At 46.5% G+C, this 18,358-nt stretch overlaps 1 protein-coding gene across 5 annotated transcripts in view; it reads left to right on the plus strand.

Moving 5' to 3' along the window:
* Positions 1 to 18,358, plus strand: part of LOC102184834 (voltage-dependent R-type calcium channel subunit alpha-1E) — a 338,694-nt gene that overhangs the window by 12,226 nt on the left and 308,110 nt on the right. For 3 of the 5 annotated variants that reach the window (XM_018060682.1, XM_018060683.1, XM_018060684.1), the window contains exons 2-3: positions 16,336 to 16,441; positions 17,286 to 17,425. In XM_018060682.1, the coding sequence (XP_017916171.1) occupies positions 16,336 to 16,441; positions 17,286 to 17,425 (246 nt within the window). Of the gene's footprint in view, positions 1 to 16,335; positions 16,442 to 17,285; positions 17,426 to 18,358 lie in introns of those variants that run through there. The other 2 variants (XM_018060680.1, XM_018060681.1) reach the window with 1 other exon arrangement.

Here is an 18,358-nt window from a genome sequence, read left to right on the forward strand (position 1 = left end):
AACATAGTACTATAGTGCTGAGCAGTGCTGTTGGCTAGAACTTTCTGTGATGATGGTTATGTTTCTGTCTGTGCAGTCTAGGGCTGTAGCTGCTAGCCACTGAGCACTTGACATGTGGCTGTTGTGACCAAGTGTTAAATTTTATTTCATTTGAATTAATTCAAATTTAAATAGCCACATGCGGCTAGTAGCCACAGTATGGGGCAGCAGAGGTAGGAAGGCTACATAGAGTCAGAAAGGCTGAGTTGCTACCTGGGATCTGTCTGTTGTTCGCTTTGTAACTGGACAAGGTTTCCCTAGCTTGGTGCAAAGGCCTTCTTGTGATCCACTCTGCACATGGCACCAAGCTGTCTCAGCTGCCATAATGCCCTTCTCTGCCTCTGTGTCAATGGGCTTCCTGAAGGGACCATCCTTTCCCAGGCCTCTGTGCTCACGCACTTGCTGCTCTCTATGCCTAGAATGTCTTCTCTCTCCCCCTGACTGCTCGGCTTTAAGACTGTACTTGAGGTCACTTCCTCCAGGAAGCCTTCTTTGATTTCTCTCAGCAGAGTAAGACCAACTCCCTCCTCCTGGCTCCCAGATGATACCTGGTTTATTACTTTATTGTAGTACTTACCCCATAGTTTCGGTATTGGTTTTAAATCCCTGTAAGTGAGAGCTCATTATGTTTAAGTTTTAAATTACCAGGACATAGAACAGTGCTTATTAACATTGGCATTTAACATGTTTATTTAAATTAAAATAATTTTTAAGGTTTCTTTTTGTGAAGAAATTGCATTCTAGCTCTGATGATTTGAGGTTGTAGTCAGCTGAAAACCTTGGATCTTTTGCTATGAGTTGATGGCAGAGTTAATTTTCCCTCACACTGTTCTCATTCAGTTTAATTTTTGAATGTAAATTCAGGACTCTGTGTTTATTTCATTTTATCTCCTTGCTTTTGGTCCAACAGTCCATCCTGTAGAGATCCTTTTAAAGTGGGCACAGGGAACTAACATTCTTTGAGCATCCATGAACTTCACACCCCATACATGTTATCATCTACATTTTATATATAGGAAAACAGGCTAAAGAAGATTAAGTCAGTTGCCCAACATCATCACCAGTGAACCTGAACCCTGGAGGTCGGAATCCAAAGCTTAGGTGGTTTTCATTACACATTGTTTCTAGACCCTTTTCAGGATAGTGAGCACTCTTAATGTGAGCGCTATGTCAGCTGCAGACGGGATGGGCATGTGCTTTATCCTTTCATTCAAGTAACTGATGGAAATATGGTTAGAATTGGGACCCTCCCTTCTGCTTACCACCAGTACAGTGGTCAGTGTTCATCGACTGTTCAGCTTTTCTCACATTTTCTGAACTTTAACCAGCTGATAGCCCTCCATCTCATCTGTAAGGATATTGGGCAAGATATCCTTGTCATAGGCTTTGCTGAAATCCATACACACTTCTATACCTATTTCATGCCTGTGCAAAGAATCTGCCTGTAATGCGGGAGTTCTGGGTTCAATCCCTGGGTCAGAAAGATTCCCTGGAGAAGGACGTAGCAACCCACTCCAGTATTCTTGCTGGGGAAATCCCATGGACAGAGGAGCCTGGAGGGCTACAGCCCATGGGGTCACAAAGAATCAGACACAACTTAGCATCTAAGTCACCGTACCTGTATTAGGCTAGGAAATAACATCTTGCTTTCTCTGAGGTCCATACTGGGTATTATTTTCAGAGACTCACTTAGACAGCATTTTATTTCTTTACTAGACAGTAGAAGGTTTGAAGTCTAGAATCACAGGAGTTGAAGTGATATTAGACATCAGCTAGTCCGCTGCCCAGTTGAGGAAAGCTTCACCTTAGAGGTTAGGATTTACCAGTCTCTGCCTGGAAGCATTAGTGTGTCAGTTAAAAACGTGGCCTTTAAGTCTTGATGCCACCTTCACCACTTCTAGTTGTGTGCCTTGGGGAGTTACTTGACCTTGCTATGCTTAGAATCCTCAACCATAAAATGGAAATAATAGAAATTTTACCCACAGTCTGTATCTTATAGGATTTTTGTGACGATCAGATGAGATAACACATGTAAAACTTAAGAATAATGTCTGGCACATAGTAAGCCATGAATACATCTTAGTTGTTAGTGTCTGGTTAATTTCAGATGAATCACCATTAAATTTCTGCAGATCAATTTTCCCCTTCTAACAAGACCATTTTCTTTCTACTGACTTGTTAGCTCTCTAACCAGAGCACTGCCAGATGTTTATCTGGCCTCATGTTGGTTTTGTAACCTCGCTGAGCCTCAGTGTCTTCAAGTGTGAGGTATAGGTCACCTGCCCTGCTTTGACTCCCTTCCAAGACTGTTGTAAGGCTAACATCAGCTAATATGTGGCAAAGTCTTTGTAAAGATGTTAGATATTAGGGACTTGCCTGTAGCTCGGACCGTAAAGAATCTGCCTGCAATGCAGGAGACCCAGGTTTAATCCCTGTGTTGGGAAGATCCTCTGGAGAATGAATGGAAACCCACTCCATTATTCTTGCCTGGAGAATCCCATGGACAGAGGACCCTGGCAGGCTATAGCCCATGAGGTCGCAAAGACTAGGACATGACTGAACGACTAACTACTACTACTGCTAACATTTTATTGAGTATTTACTACGTGCCAGGTTCTTGTGCTAAGGGTGTCCCATGGATTACTGCATTTATTCCCTGTGATAGTCCTGCAGAGATATGCATGCTTGTTTCCTGCATTTCACAGTTGGGAGGGTTACATGGAGAGGTTAACTCGTCTGCCCAAGATTACACAGTACGCAAGAGCTGGAGGCCTGGATCAGAGTCATGCTCTCAACCACCTCATTGAGGTGGTCTGCCCACCAGCCCTTTTTGTTTTTCTTCTCAGAGTTATTGGGTTTACATTTTTAATGTTGCATTAAAAAACACCTACATCCAAACCTGCCTTTTTTCATGCATCTCTAATGCCAATTTTATACCAACATTATCTCTGAGGACATGTTTGGATTTACAACTCAGAGAACAATATCTTTAGGAGCAATAACATTGCAGAATTTTCCTAGCAAACTTTTGATGAAAACCATCAGCTTTAGACCAAGGCACTCTGTTTGTTTTTGCACAGAAACGGTAGTTGCAGGTTTCAGGTGGCCTGATTGAAGGCATGTGGAAGGGTCTGTCCTCGATCCCCAGTTTGGCCTCTGGACAGATTTCCTTCTCAGGGATTCTGGGTCTTTTAGCTGCTTCCTCTTCATCTTTTTTCAGGCTTCTGAGTATGTAGGGTCTCCATCTTTGTTCTGTTGGAAAAGGGAGTCAGGATTGGATTCCATGAACTCTGGAGGAAGCTTCTGAAAGGGCAAGAGGGGTGTGACAGGGAGGGGGAACCTACATGGCTTGAAGCCCATGGCCGTTTGCCTAATGAGCCGGGGGAGGGTCATCCAGCCAGGATACCAGAGGGCATTTTACCTGTGGGAACTGGGTACAGCTGTGAGCGTGAATGGAGAACTCAGATGTAGGGTGTCTGGAAGCCAGGCAGAAGACTCAAAGGAAATTAGGGAGTGGGCTTAAAAAAAGTGAAAGGAACTGCCTCTTCTTTCTGCTAACTTTGGATTGTGTTTGCAAGAGAGTTTGTATTTATGAGATAGCTGAGCCATATGGATGTACAAGGATGCATGTGTTCTCCTGGTCTGTTGATACGAGAGCAGTTGAAGGGCGTGGGCTTGTCTGGAGGTGGGGCAAGTAGGCGGATGTGGTAACATCAGGAGGGGGCAGTTCTGCGGAATATGGGCCCATGTAAATTCAGAGGATCTGGGCATTTTGGCAACCTACTTCTCCTTTCTCATAGATTGTTATGTATGTATTTATTTATTTTTGAGGTTGCCATCTGCCCTTCCTCCCTCAGAGTTTTATGGATAAAGATGTTCCTTCTTCTCTGGGTAACCTCTTTCCCTGGTGATGATTAGAGAGTAACTAACAAATTCCCACTCCTGAATGTACAGGCTCAGAAAGACTGAGCTCACATATGTCACAAACATCAGCAGGCAGGCTCAGAGGAGCCAAGCGAAGGAACAGATTCTAGGAAACGAGAATGGTCCGACAGCTCTCCACACTTCCACCACGAAGGAGACTGGCTTCAGAACAGTTGTGAAGTGTACTATCTCTTTCTCTTCTCTTAACCTTCATTTCTTTTTATTTTCATGTACTTATTTTTGTATCATTTACCAGCACACTGTGGGGACCATGATCTGGGCCTGGCGAATTTTCCATGCCTCAGTTTACATCCCTGGCAATGTTGAGAGGAAAGTATTTTATCATTTTAGTTGCTAAATCATGTCGGACTCTTTGTGACCCCATAAACTGTAGTCCACCAGGCTCCTCTGTCCATGGAATTTTCCAGGCAAGAATACTAGAGTGGGTTGCCATTTCCTTCTCCAAGGGATCTTCCCAGCCCAGGGATTGAACCCACATCTCCTGCATTGCAGGTGGATTCTTTACTGCTGAGTCACTGGGGAAACCCCTCAGAGGAAACTAACCTTTAATAAATACTTATTGTATGGCCAGCACTCTACAGTGTGCGTTAGAGACATCCATCACATTACCCAGTCCTGAGGGAAATAGATGTTATTGTCTCTTCTGACAGATGATTAGCCCAGGGTCACAGGAAGACGTGGTCTGGCCAACTCCGTTGACTCTTGTCTTTCCACTGTACTACACTGCCTCGGATCAGACCAGAAGAGTAGCAAGAACTCTTCTCTAACAGAGCATCCTTTTAGGATGACCCTGAACTGCTTGCCTGCATCAGTAGCACCTGCTGGGTATGAGGCTTAATCAATGGAGGAGTAAGGAATCTGTAGATGGGAAAAGAGCAAAGATCTCTTCCCCAGCACCACGAAATGGGTCTGTGACAATTTGCCCTGTGTCATTGGAATGCGAATGTCAATTGGAATTGGGGCTCTTTGCAATTTTTGTCTCCTGTCTTCACCAAAAGCTCCATTGTCATTCTCTCTTCATCACTCTGCAGGGACTTTTGATTTGGAAGTGTCAATTCTCCTTTTCTTTTTAATATTAGCATAGAAAGTCCAGTTTCTGTTTTCCAGCTCTCAAAGAGTCTGTTCTAAGCCCTCCCTTTTCCAGGGCACCCATAGTGTAAGTGATAGTGGGAGGAAGCAACTTTTATGACTTTTTTTCTGGAATTTCATCTTTTACTGAATGCTTCTGGCTTTGTGGCTAGTTGAGGAAAATGGGGGTTGTGGGGACAGAGGGGCTGCAGGAACCACTTTACTATCTCAGTAGAGAATGTAGGAAAGGCTTCCGGTAGGTTTATGGAAAAGCAGCCTTAAGTTCGCCCCCAGGCCCCCATTTTGAGGATTCTGACTTTTCATTAACTATCTCATGGAGGTATTTCTAGCCAATTGTCACGGAGCTTCTGTTATTGAAAGTTTAGAAATGTTTCCTCTGTAGACACTTGCCTAGGTGCTCCAGGACTCTGCTTTGGTTGTTATTGTTGGATGTTCGTAGCTTCTCCAAAGGTGGCTTCTCTCCACTGTAATAATGGAGGCGCCTCCTTTCTGTCTCACTTCCCTTCCCATCATGTTAGCTATTAGCACCACAGACTAATAGGATATTAGAGTTACAGGGACCTAAGAGAAATTTGCATCAAGCCTCATTTATCTGTAAGAAAGCTGAGGGTCAGAGAGGGTAAGTGACTTGCCGCTGGTCTCTCCGTAAGTGGCGGAGGCCGGGCTGGAATCCGGTGCTCCTGACTCTCGGTTCAGGACTTCGTTCATCACATTTCCTCTGTGCTTTCCTCAGTCTTTGTCTACTCGTCATCCTTCTATCCCTTTGTCCTCTTTCTGGGATGTTTTCCTCCTGTTTTTAGTTAGTATCAGTCGCTCAGTTGTGCCCGACTTTTTGCGACCCCATGGACTGTAGCCCACCAGGCTCCTCTGTCTGTGGAATTCTCTAGGCAAAAATACTGGAGTGGGTTGCCATTTCCTATTTTTAGTGCTTCTCTAGGTTGAAGCATTGAAGGCTGGGATCATGATTAATAAGAAAGGACTTAATTAAGAAAAAGGAGGAATGGATCAGAGAAGGGAAATTCAGGAGAAGCCAGCCAGCACGGATCCAGTTGAATCCGTGAATGGGATTGGGAGGCAATCCATGAGAATGGATTATGGGAATGGGAGGCAGTGATTCAGAACAATGGCTAATATTTCCTTCTCCCAAAATGTTGCTTGAGAATGTTATGAAATGGTAGTAGTTAACAGGCACTGAGCTTCTACCCAGCGCAAGGATCACGTCTCGGCAGATGGGAGATTGGATCCTCCAGCAAGTACTCATCTCACAGTGTTTTCTGGACTCTTCAGTGGTCCTGAGAGAGTGAACCATGCAGACCCTAACCTTAAGAGAGACGCTCTTGAGAACAGTCAAGTAGGGATGGAGAAGTAAACTCAATAAAAAGATCCCTTTCTTTTAGAAGCCTCCATTCAAGCCAGGAAGACAAGGGAGTTTTATTTGATTGCTCTGATAATAGGTTCCTAAGCTTTTCAGAAATCCAAAGAGGTTTCTAGTCTTGGCTCTGGAAAAATCTTATTCCTTCTGTGATTTCAGTATCTACATCTATAAAGTGAGTGTGCGGGATTAGCTAACAGAACTCTAAGGCACTTTTCGTTTCTTACCGAGGTGCCCCCGGGATTCTAGTTTCCTCATTTGTTATCTCACGTGACTTGAAGGCACCTTTAGCTGTCACTGCCTTCACCATGGAAGGCAGCGTTCTTCTCCCTGACTGCAGATGAAAATCAGCCTGAGTCCTTCTGGATATTCTGATGCCCAGACAGTAGCTGAAATGAATTACATTAGAATTTCTAAAGATGGAATACCTGTATCTTTAATTTTCAAAAGCCTCCCAGATGATTCTGCTGTGTAGACAGGCTGAGATCCACTGACGATCTAGAAGAGGAGAGCCTTTACCTGATCTGTTTCTTTGAAATATGCTTTTAATCACGTGTCTGGGTTGCTTCCTCTCAGTTGTCTTATAGCCATAGTGATATAGCGGAGGGGCCTCCCAGAATTCAACCTGAAAGAATGGGGTGATTGATTCTTCTGTTTCATGGTGTTGGTAGATGGTGCACCTGTGGCTGCTTCTTGCACACATCTGGCTGCACAGGTCCCTAGCCTTCTGTGCTAAGGGTGATGCTTCAGACTTCCAGAAGGCAGGTCTACTAGGGGAGCATCTTGAGTCTAAGGGGCAGAGTGAGTCTTGCTGACCCAGGAGGCCCTTGAGCAAGTGACTGAAGATTCATTGACATTCTTCCTTCCCGTTTGTTAACTCCTCGTGTGTAGGAGGGTTGTCCGGCTCAACTGCTGTCAAATTTAGGCATCTCTCGTATCCTTGATGGTTTCCTAGGGACGTGGAGCTTGCAGTGAGTGGTGTGTGGAACTGGCTAGTCACAGCTTGTAGGTTTCAATTGTGTGTATCTCTTCTCAACTCCGTGTGCATGGGTGTCAAGTTGGTAGCTTGAGGTTGCCATGGAGACAGGTTTGCACTCCAGAAATTGACACTTGCTACGCACCAGGGTTTTTCTCTCTTTAGGTTAGATGGTTTTTAAACATTTATTCTTGTAACACTTAGTTTACTACTTAACAATACAGTCCATTTGCTTATGGAACTTCTCTGAATTGCCCCAGATCTGCCTTTGGGTGGTTGCTTCATCCAGTGGTCTCAGCCTTGCCCTTCAGAAGAACTTAGACAATTTCAGCATCCCCTCTGACAAGCTAGCCCTTCAGATATTTGATAAGATCTATGATGTCTTTCTCCAGTCTTCCTTTTATAAGCTGAGAATCCTTAGTGCTGTCAACATTTTCTCATGTGGTTTGGAGGCTCTTAGGTGTCTTTGAATGTTGGGGTGCAATAGCAGAGTTTTTTGAGGGAAACAAAAACTTCTGCCAGAGATGATCTGTGGACTCTTTCACAGAAGGCTTTTCCTTTTCTTTCTGCATTCAGAGTACCACCTGAGCCCCACAGAGTCAGTGGGGATGTAGAGTAGGCTACAGTCTTGGGTGTGGTTGCTGATGGCAGCCCACATTCTTTGCCTAAAACACACGTTGCTGCCAGAAAGGCTTGATGGGCTTGAATTCATCAGAGTGTCATCAAAACACAGATTCTGGTTTCTGAAACAGGTAATTTTCCCACCACTGTTTTGTTTTCCTTCCAGAGGCTTTTAATATTTCCCCTTTCTTTCTTCCCTTTTCTGTAGCATTCAATCATTTGTCTCCTGATCACCAAAACTCTGTCGAATGACAGCGTTTTGAGTCTAGGATTCAGCGTGACACACAAAAAGGGAATTTGTTAAGGCTTATCCAGCTGTCTGTCAGTGAGAGAAGAGAGAGAGGGAAGCCGGTGCTGGCTGAGTTTCACAGAATCACCACTTCCCATCCGTTTGGAACTGGGCTCAGCTGAGACTGAGCACTGGTTAACTGTGTTGGCAATGATGTGAACTTCCTTTATTTTATATAGAGGGTGGGGACATGGGAGTGAGATGGGAGTTGTTTGGTCTAAAAGCAATGAAAAGTTCAATGCAGCTACACAGCCAACATTGCAGGGTTAGTGCTGGGGATCTTTTGTTTTGAGTAACTGAGTCCATTGACCTCCCTAAGAGAGCAGTGGGCTGTATGGGCAAACAGAAAGCCTTTGGGGGGGGTTCTCTGCCTCGTTGCTATATTCTCAACATTGCTTCCTTTGTCTTTCATTCATTAGGATTTCAGTCTTTAGGAGTAGGTGTAATGGCATTTCCATCTTCTTGACAGAGAGGGAGAGAGGTGTGTTCAGGACTGCCTGTCAGATGGTGAATTTGAACAGAGGCAGCTGTTGTCATGGTGATGGTAGGTTGCATCCCACCACCAGGGAAACCAAAGTTAAAAAACTGATGTTAAGGCTGGAAGTCACATGACACATTTTTGTTTTGTTTTGTTTTTAAAAAAAGAGAAAGGGGTTTGGTTTTTCAATCTGATTTTTTTTTTTAAGGCGAGTTGGGTGGTGAGAAAAATTCCAATAAGGAAGTGATGAGATAATGGAATGGGACAATGCAAAGTATGCAGAGCCTTCTACCTCATTTTTCTGCTTCTTAGCAGTGTGTTTCTGCTATAATGCGGATGGGAAAGGGAGGACAGATCCAGGATGGATTTCCAGAATTGCAGTCAGAATTGTGTACTGATTCTTCTATCACAGGAGCAAACACTGGGGTTTAGCCCCCCTGCCATTCAGTGACTATGTGTCATCCACCCCATCAATAAGTTTGGGACAGAGACTGGGAACCTAAAAATAAGGACTGAGAAAAGAGTTGGGGGTGGAGTTGAGGGCGTGACTTGCCCCAGATATGAGAGTGGTTCATACATTGATAAATTCAGATGCTTAACACTGTCTTTCAGGAAACTGAAAAATTTATCAGTAACCCCTCAGAACCCCAAAGAAAGCAATGGCTCTCTTTGTTTCCTTTTCTGAATGAGACTTCTTTGGATACTCTGTCCTGCTGGGTCAGCCACAGAAGCAGGTTCAAAGAAGTCCAGGAGGAGCCTATCCAGGAGCATGTTAGCCTCTGGGCCTAGGCTCCCTTGGACCACGACTTACCTCTGAACCTGGCCTTTGACCTCTGAATCTGACCTCTAACCTCTGAACTTAGGTCATGCAGAGCTGCAAAGGCTTGCTGAGAGTGTTAGAAAGCCCTCTTGGCTCATCATCTTTTTATCTCATAGTCACTCCTACTTCATCCCATGATCTGGAGAGAAGGTGAAACATCTTTCCAGGAAGGAGAGCTGGCCCCAGGCCTACCAGGGCTGGTTTGGATTTTCTTTTCAGTCTGGGAGGCATTGAAGAACTGTACACACGGCATGTGTGGAAAGGCTGGGAGACAACTATTCCTGTGAGAATACTGGCCTCTTGGGAGGGGTGCAGACAGTGTCTGTGGAGATGATGGTGGTGGCCCTGTCCATGTCTGGGTTTTAGGCATGAGGTCCTGTCTCTGCCCTACTTCTGGTCCCTCCAGGGCAGATGTATCGTTCTCCATGGCCCAGGCGGGGGATATGATCTCACCAGCATTATCTCACTGCATTTCCATCAGGGTCTGTAGGAGCCAGAGCCGGACCTCTATGATGGTTCAACCCCTCCCATTCTTAGCCCTGGCCTTGGGTGTGATGAATGTCCCTTCTAATCACTGGGAAAGATTGCATCAGAGCCATCAGCTTCATAAATCCTCCTCTGGGGACTGCTGTTTGGATGTGCTTTCCATATTCCCAGGAGGTTCTGGGCCAAATGTCTTTGCTCTCTTCCCGGAGACTCATTACCATAATTTTCTTTTCAATCCTTTATTGCTGTGGGTCTCTTCAATGTCAGCCCCTGGCTGCAGCCAGCCAGCCAGCCAGCCAGCCCACTCCCGGCGGCTGTGACCACTCACAGATGCTTCCCCCAAAGCTTTAAGCCACAGCTGATGCTTAAAGATGGATTTAGTAGGAGAATAAAAACGAATGCCCATGTGTGTAGCACCTTACGGTTTTCAAAGGTTTCTTTTAAAAAATATTTATTTCATATTGGAGTATAGTTGATGTACAATGTTGTGTTCATTTCAGGTATACAACAAAGTGATTCAGTTATGCATATACATGTAGCTGTTCTTTTTTAGATTCTTTTCCATTATAGGTCATTACAGAGTATTGAGCAGACTTCGCTATGCTATATATACTGCTAACCGCTAAGTCACTTCAGTCGTGTCCGACTCTGTGCGACCCCCTAGACGGCAGCCCGCCAGGCTTCCCTGTCCCTGGGATTCTCTAGGCAAGAACACTGGAGTGGGTTGCCATTTCCTTCTCCAATGCATGAAAGTGAAAAGTCAAAGTGAAGTCGCTCAGTCGTGTCCGACCCTCAGCGACCCCAGGGACTGCAGCCTACCAGGCTCCTCCGTCCATGGGATTTTCCAGGCAAGAGTACTGGAGTGGGGTGCCATTGCCTTCTCCTATGCTACATATACAGTAGGCCCTTATTGATCATCTTTTATATACATAGTAGTGTGTGTATATTCACGTGTCATCTTAGACTTTGATCCTCACGTTGTCCTTCTTTGGCTCTGGAGGATTGGGTGGTGGTGGTTTTCCCTGACTTGAGTACCACGTTGGAGTGACTTTTGTGGAGAACCGTGGCTCTGGTTTCCATTGCCAAACTACATATTCTCCATCGCATTCTAGGTCATGAGGGAGATTCTGATTCTTCTCATATTAAAAAGGCAGCCCGAAGGTCTTGGATAGCTAGATTTCACTATCATTCATTTTTAAACTATGCCTTTGGTGTTGAAGAAATCACAGACTTGGCAGCACCCTCTACCCCAAGACTGTCTTTGAGTCAACAGTCCACTTGTTAGAATGTGTCTGTGCAGTTGTGAGCAGAGATTGTGCATAATAATACCCAGACCGTCTTCTGACTTCCTTCCATCTCTTAGAATTGGGCATCCCCAAATAGGAGTCGAGGGTGGACAGGAGGAAAGGAGACAGACTTGCCCATAGGGAGTGTGCTTTGGTCCTGGGGTGAGGGATGAAGATGGGTCCTGAGGCCTGCTATCCTGAGACTATGCTATTCTGGACTCCCCCAGGAGTTTACAGGAATGGCCCAGGCATCCACAGGCTGCTCCCCACAAAAGGGCGTGCTCCACCAGCCCTGGGGTTGGAGTGAGAGCACAGCATTTCACTTGCCTGCCTGTGCCTCTGGTGGGCCCTCGGCCCCTCTGAGCTCATTCAGTCTCCTCGGAGTTCCAGCCTCACAGCTCTGAGATGAGGCTGCTGAGAGGAGAAGGGACCTAGGATCAGCACCCAGGTGGTACAGAGATACTTGTCTCCCTGGGGGCACCCAGGTTTGCTGTATGGGGCCCAAGTCCTGCTCAGTTCCGTACCTGCACATCAGTCCCTGTGGGGTGGGCAGAGGGAAGACAGCTCCCAGGCCCGGCCCCCGGGGCTCTGTGGACAGGCAGAGCCAGCACCGCCATGGCAGCCAGCAGCTCACTGGGAGGGCACCTCCCTACCCCCGTCTCCTGCCCTGGCTCTCTGGGCTTCAGGAAAGGAGATGAACAAATATCAGGTGTGCAGGCCAAGTCGTGCTGCTTGAATTAGCTGTGTTGCTAAGGAAACAAGTCAACCATTCCAAGGAAGGAGCATTGGGTAACGGAGATAAATCAATAAGGAAACCTATTTTTATCATTTCCCTAATGATTGTCTTGAAGCTGTGAGACGGGGAAGGGAGAGTTGGGAGTGACACAGGTCCTCATTAACGGGCTCAGAGGGAGAAAGGAGTGAAAGGGTGTTCGGGGAGCTTGCTAAGAAAGTTTATAAAATGAGGCCCCTAGCAAGCAGACAGCGAGACAGATGCAGAGGAGGCAGCTTTGCAGGTTTCAAAGAACTTCCGCGGCCGTTTCCTCATTTGGTCCAGTCTCTGTTCTCTTGCATTTGATCCTCTCAGAAATCTTGAGCTAATAATTTCCATGACCCTCAGGTTGGTATGGGTTTTTAATGTTGGTTTGTTTACTTGTTTGTTTCAGAATAAATTAGCTTTAATTGATTTCACAGCTGTATATGAATACATGCTCATTATAACACAATGCATTAAGGAGCAAAGAAGTAATCCTACTACCCCAAGAAAACTCATTATCCTTCTAACAAGACAGATTTTTTTCCTTTGCTCTTATAAAATCTTTTTTTCATTAAAGGGATCTTCTATGCATGCTGGTTTCTTTTTTTGAAGAGTTAATATGTGTACATCACTTGCCCGACAAAGATCCGTATAGTCAAAACTATGATTTTTCCAGTAGTCATGTACGGATGTGAGAGTTGGACCGTAGAGAGCGCTGAAGAATTGATGCTTTCAAACTGAGGTGCTAGAGAAAAGTCTTGAAAGTCCCTTTGACAGCAAGGAGATCAAACCAGTCAATCTGAAAGGAAATCAACCCTGAATACTCATTGGAAGGACTGATGCTGAATCTCCAATACTTTGGCTACCTGATGTGAAGAGCTGACTCATTGAAAAATACTCTGATGCTGGGAAAGATTGAAGGCAGGAGGAGAAGGGAATGACAGAGAATAAGGTGGTTGGATGGCATCATCGACTCAAGGGACAAGAGTTTGAACAAACTCTGGGAGAAGGTAAAGGACAGGGAGTCCTGTTCTGTTTCATGATGGACATTGCTCTTTGAGGCCTTGGCAATGCGGAGTTGCCTTTGACCTTTCTGAGCACATCTTTGTCTAGCCTGTGAGGTGCAGGCTTGTACCCTGTGGGCGCTTCCTTGCAGCCCAGGCTCTTCCCCTGGGAGGTACATCAGAGCCCTTGCTAAGGGCCTGAAGTTCTGTTTCGGGAAGACCAGGAGCAGTGCCCCTGAGTCAGCTCCCAGATGGGGGTCCAAGCCAGCAGGAGTGACTACAGCCTGGTCACTATGATGGCTCCTCAGCGGAGCTGCAGCTCACAGACTGGGACGCCTCCCTTTCATTCAGCCTGCGCTCAACGCTGAGTGAGCTTCTTCCCTGTGTCTGGAGCTCTGCTGAGCCCCGCCAGTGGAGATGTGAACAAACCCTGCTCCTGCTTTCCAGGTAGAGTTTCTTTGTGGAGATCAATGTGATGGTGAAATTGCACCCTGCGGAGAGCTGGGGGGCACAGGGAGAAACCTTTACAGGCCAGGTGATATTTCACCTTGATCTTGATATATGACCAAGAAAAGAGGAGAAAGGCCGTTGTAGGAGGAAGCAAAAGCACTGAGATGTAAGGGCCCATTCTTTGTATTTTCTTCAGAAAGAGAAGCAGACGGGAGGTTGAAGGGAAGAGCTACAAGGGGGAGTGGCTGGGGCCTGGGTAGGAGTGGGTGTTCTCTCCTGTTCTTCTCTCCTAAGATTTCCCTGGCCCCCTTCTTTCTTTCACCTAGTCCTCTTGGGCTTCTGGACCCCCTCTGCCACCCATCCTCACACCCACTTCACACCTCTGTGTCCCAGCCAGATAACCGAAGCGCAAATCTCCCTGTTAAGACCAGTCAGCTCACCTAGTCCACAATGTCCAGGTGCAGACAGATCAGCCTTGTGGTAGACACAGGGCTAGCCTCCTCGGCAAGGTGTGGCCATCACCATACAGGACGCTCACAGCAGGAGAGAGGCTGACAAGTCAGATTTCCTGTGACTGGCCAGGTATCTGGATGGCTGAGAATTCATGAGGGCTCAATAAACGGCACCACCGAAGCCTAGGAGGCTAGAATCTAAAAGTGAGAGTTTAGTAATCCATAGGTTTTGAGAAGACCCTGTTTCCACATCCTTCCAACCCAAACTCTTTGCCTGCAGTCTGATGTCTAAGGGCCCATTCAGAGCAGTGATCCTTTGGCTTAAAATTTTGAAAATATCAAATACATCCTTGAGAAGGGTGTTCCTTTAGGCCTTGTAGAGCACCCCGACCTCAGGATGAATCCATGTCCGGGGCACTCTGGGGTGAAATTATGGTGCAGAAGTAAAGGTGAAACTATGGGAATTCAGTTTGTCTGTGGACTAGCTGTGTGGGGGAACTTGTCACAAGAAAGTACGCACGTTAAGTGAGATGAGCATCTCTGAGGTGTGTTTGCTAGTGTTTGGCTCTCAGGGGCCTAGCTTGGTACCCAGAGATGCCGAAGCAGAAGGGATGGCAAGATGGCTGGGGGCTTTCCGGGTGGTGCAGTGAGGCTCCCCTCTGACTGAACGGGTTTCAGTGAGCACAGTAGGGTGTGGAGGCAGGAGGCTGGCTCTGAGGTTCTCTGAGCCCTATCTCGTTTTCAGATCTGGCTGCTTTGCCCTGCAGGACAGCAGAGGTGGCAGAACTGTCCTGAGGGTATGAGTCCTGGGCGAGTGTTGGTTGTGTGGGAAAGGAAGACAGCCAGCTGCTGGGGCTGTGACTCAGGGATGGATGGGGGCAGGGAGGAGGTGCTGCTAAATGAAAAGTTCCAGAGGCTCAGATGCAAGCCAGCCATCTCACCCCCTGCAACCTACCATTCTAGCCTCAGGACTAGAGCAGCAGGCGGGCGAGTTGCATCCTGCACGGACACCCCTCCCCTCCATCAGGGATGTGCGAGTGCCCTTTGACCATTGATGTTCACGGCCACATATAACCTGGTGGGGATGGTGAGGTATCAGGGCACGTGTTTATGGTTTGTCCCCTTCCTGTGCCATCTAGGGAGGGCTCTGGGCCCTACCTCCTGCACAGCCAGCCTGAATGGGGGCGGGGGGAGACAACATCCCTTCCCTTTCCTCCACGTCACTGCGCTTTTTACCTGTTGCTCCCGCCTGGATTCCAGATGCTGCCAGATCACAGGTTGCTCAGCAAGACCAGCGGCAGCAACTCACTGCTGTTTGTAGCAACAGTAGTTATAGAATGAAATCCCGTGTGCAGAATGACTCTGGAGCTGGGGATTCCCTCTCCTTTTTTCTAGAAGTTCCCCACTCCTGCCTCCCCCTGGTTTTACAGCACAACCTTTCTGCGGGAGCCAGGATGCTGGCACTAGAATCACAGTCCTGTTTTCAAAAAGTCGCAGGGAGCCCACTCACCTCTCTTCAGAAAAATGCAACAGAAAACAGAGCCTGAATTCATTATCCTCTCGTTTGTAGTTTGATTCCTAGAGGCCCTGACTTCGGTGCCCTGGCTGCAAGCTCATGATATGGTATCTCTGATTTCTTTAGATGTAGGCGCTTAGGAGAAAATAAAATGGGACAAAGCTAGTTTCTCCTGGACCCATTAAATATTATCCTGAACTGGATATTAAAATAAAAGGGAGCTCATGGAGAAAGTGGCTCCTTTTCTAAGGGCCCTTCTTCTATTCAGTTGAGCAGAGCTTCAAGAGAAGGGCACTCCAGATGTGATTCCCAGAGATAGCCACAAACAGCCGCAGCTGGATCCTTGCTGGAGCATCAGTGGTTTGAAGATAGAGAAGAACATGGAGCCTGCAACAGCATCATTGTTTCTTCCTCTCTTTGTCCCACTTCCTTTTTCAGTCCTGGTTGATTCCCGGATATGTCACTGAATTCACTAAGAATCTGGAATGTCTACCATATGTCTAATACATTATTTACTGACTGCATTCTTCCTTTCCTTGAGAAAATGCTTTGTCTTCAGAGTCTGATCAGAAACGGTTCTAGTTCCGTGTGCTAAGGACCAGCCACTGTTCTGCCTGCCTGTCTGCTCCTGTCAATCATGCTGACTGCACAGACATGCTGTGGGTTGATGAAGTTTGTGTATGGATGTACATAGCCATCTTGGAGGCTGTCCTTCTCTCTTTGGTGATTCTGTTTCTTAACTCCTCCTTTCCCACGCCGTTTGAGTACATGATCTTGGCCACCATCATTGCCAATTGCATCGTCTTGGCCCTGGAGCAACATCTTCCTGAGGATGACAAGACCCCAATGTCCCGCAGACTGGTAGGTGCCTCTCTCCTCATCTTTCTTTCCCCCTGTTCCTCTTCCCTGGTTTCCTTCTCCTTTGCTTTATCACCTGGCCCCCTTCTCTCTTTTCCTACTCTACTACACTTCTGTGAATTTGTTCTTTGCTGAGGAACAGATTGGTGACAAGTCCCACTGGGGTTCATAAAGAGGACTGACCTTTTAAATTCCTGCTCCCAGGAAGTTCTGTGTACAGCACATGGCAGCCAGGCAAGACGAAAGGAAAGGCTCAGGGTCCACTTTCTTCTCTCTTCTTCCTGGGGGACTTTGAAAATGAGAGGAAAAAGAGCAAAGGAGAGAGGATGAAGGATGCTCAAAGCCTGTGTGCCGTCATGGTTCTGAACTTCCTAAATGTTTGTCCATACTCTCTGTAAAGAAATTATTCATGTGTCTAAAGTACCCCCCCCCCCCAAAGAGAACAAACAAAATGCTTAAAATCCAAACAAATGGGTAAGTGGCTCCAGTCTGATTACCCATGGATGAGAAAGGACTCTTAAGCTTCCAGCGTAAGTGATGACCATCTGTGGGAATGCCAGCCCCTTCAAGGCCAAGCCAGCACCATCAGTCTTTGCCTTGGGAAGACAGCTGGTCCTGAGTGTGAGCCCCACACCCACCCACTTCTGCAGCTGGCTTCCCTTGCTCTTGTGCACTCCGTGAGTCCTGCAGCACCCTCACTTCCCAGCTGTACACGGGGCTGCTCAGCACAGGCATCCTGGTGTCCTGTAGGAGATAGGAAAAGTCAGAGCAGAGGGGTAGCTAGGCAGGGGGTGCCTTGGTTGAAGCAGTCCTCCTCTTACCAACACCTCTGTTCTTCATCCCGCAGGAGAAGACAGAACCCTATTTCATTGGGATCTTTTGCTTTGAAGCTGGGATCAAAATCGTGGCCCTGGGGTTCATCTTCCATAAGGGCTCGTACCTCCGCAATGGCTGGAATGTCATGGACTTCATCGTGGTCCTCAGCGGGTGAGTCCTCTTCCCGTCTCTTCTTTGTACGTGGAGGCGCCTGTGGGGTCATGAAGTGGCTGGTGCAAGGAACCTGGGAATTGGGGGGAGACGATTCTGTGGAGGAGAGGAGGTGGAGGAAGTTCAAGGATAAGATTCCCATGGTACTGAGCCATGGCTGAGCCAGCTGCAGGGGAGTGCAAGTGTTCTGGAGATGCACATGGCATTAGACAGAGGCTGTGGGCCCAAGGTCTGGCTGCTGCTGCTTCTGGTTTCCCATTCTATGTTCTGCTAGTGCTGAACACACGTTTCCAAATGAGTCTTTTCACTAAAGCAAGCAGCTTGCCCTGGCATGAGGGAAAATCCCCGTAATGGGCCAAAGGATGCTATCAGGTGCAGTTTTCTTTAGGAGGTGGGGAAAGACTCTTTTTAAAGTATATTCTCCACAACATCTCTCTGGGTCATCCCCATGCACCTGCCCCAAGCAAGCTGCACCCTACGTCAGACATGGACTGGCGATTCAATTCTTACATGACAGTATACAAGTTAGAATTCCCGAGGGAGGTGGGAGGGGGGTTCATGTTTGGGAACGCATGTAAGAATTAAAGATTTTAAAATTTAAAAAAAAATAAAAAAATTAAAAAAAAAAATAAAGTATATTCTCTGAAATGATACTTGGGACTCGTGTCTTGACAACAGAGGATTTTTAAAAAATGATTTACAGATTTATTTATTTATAGATTTATGTATATTTATAATGTAAGAAGCTGTAAAACTGAATCATGTGAAAATGTTTGATAACATGTCCCTTTGGAAATTGACATAGTAACACTACATTGTGTTACAGGTGGTATACGTGATGGCAGTACTTTTATTTAAATATTTGATAATTCTGCTTTTGAAAATGAATACAGTGTACCTTTCCTGGGGCCAGTCTAGTGCTGTTGTGAGCAT

This window comes from Capra hircus, chromosome 16 (genome assembly GCF_001704415.2).
Source record: "Capra hircus breed San Clemente chromosome 16, ASM170441v1, whole genome shotgun sequence".
Taxonomy (NCBI): Eukaryota; Metazoa; Chordata; class Mammalia; order Artiodactyla; family Bovidae; genus Capra; species Capra hircus.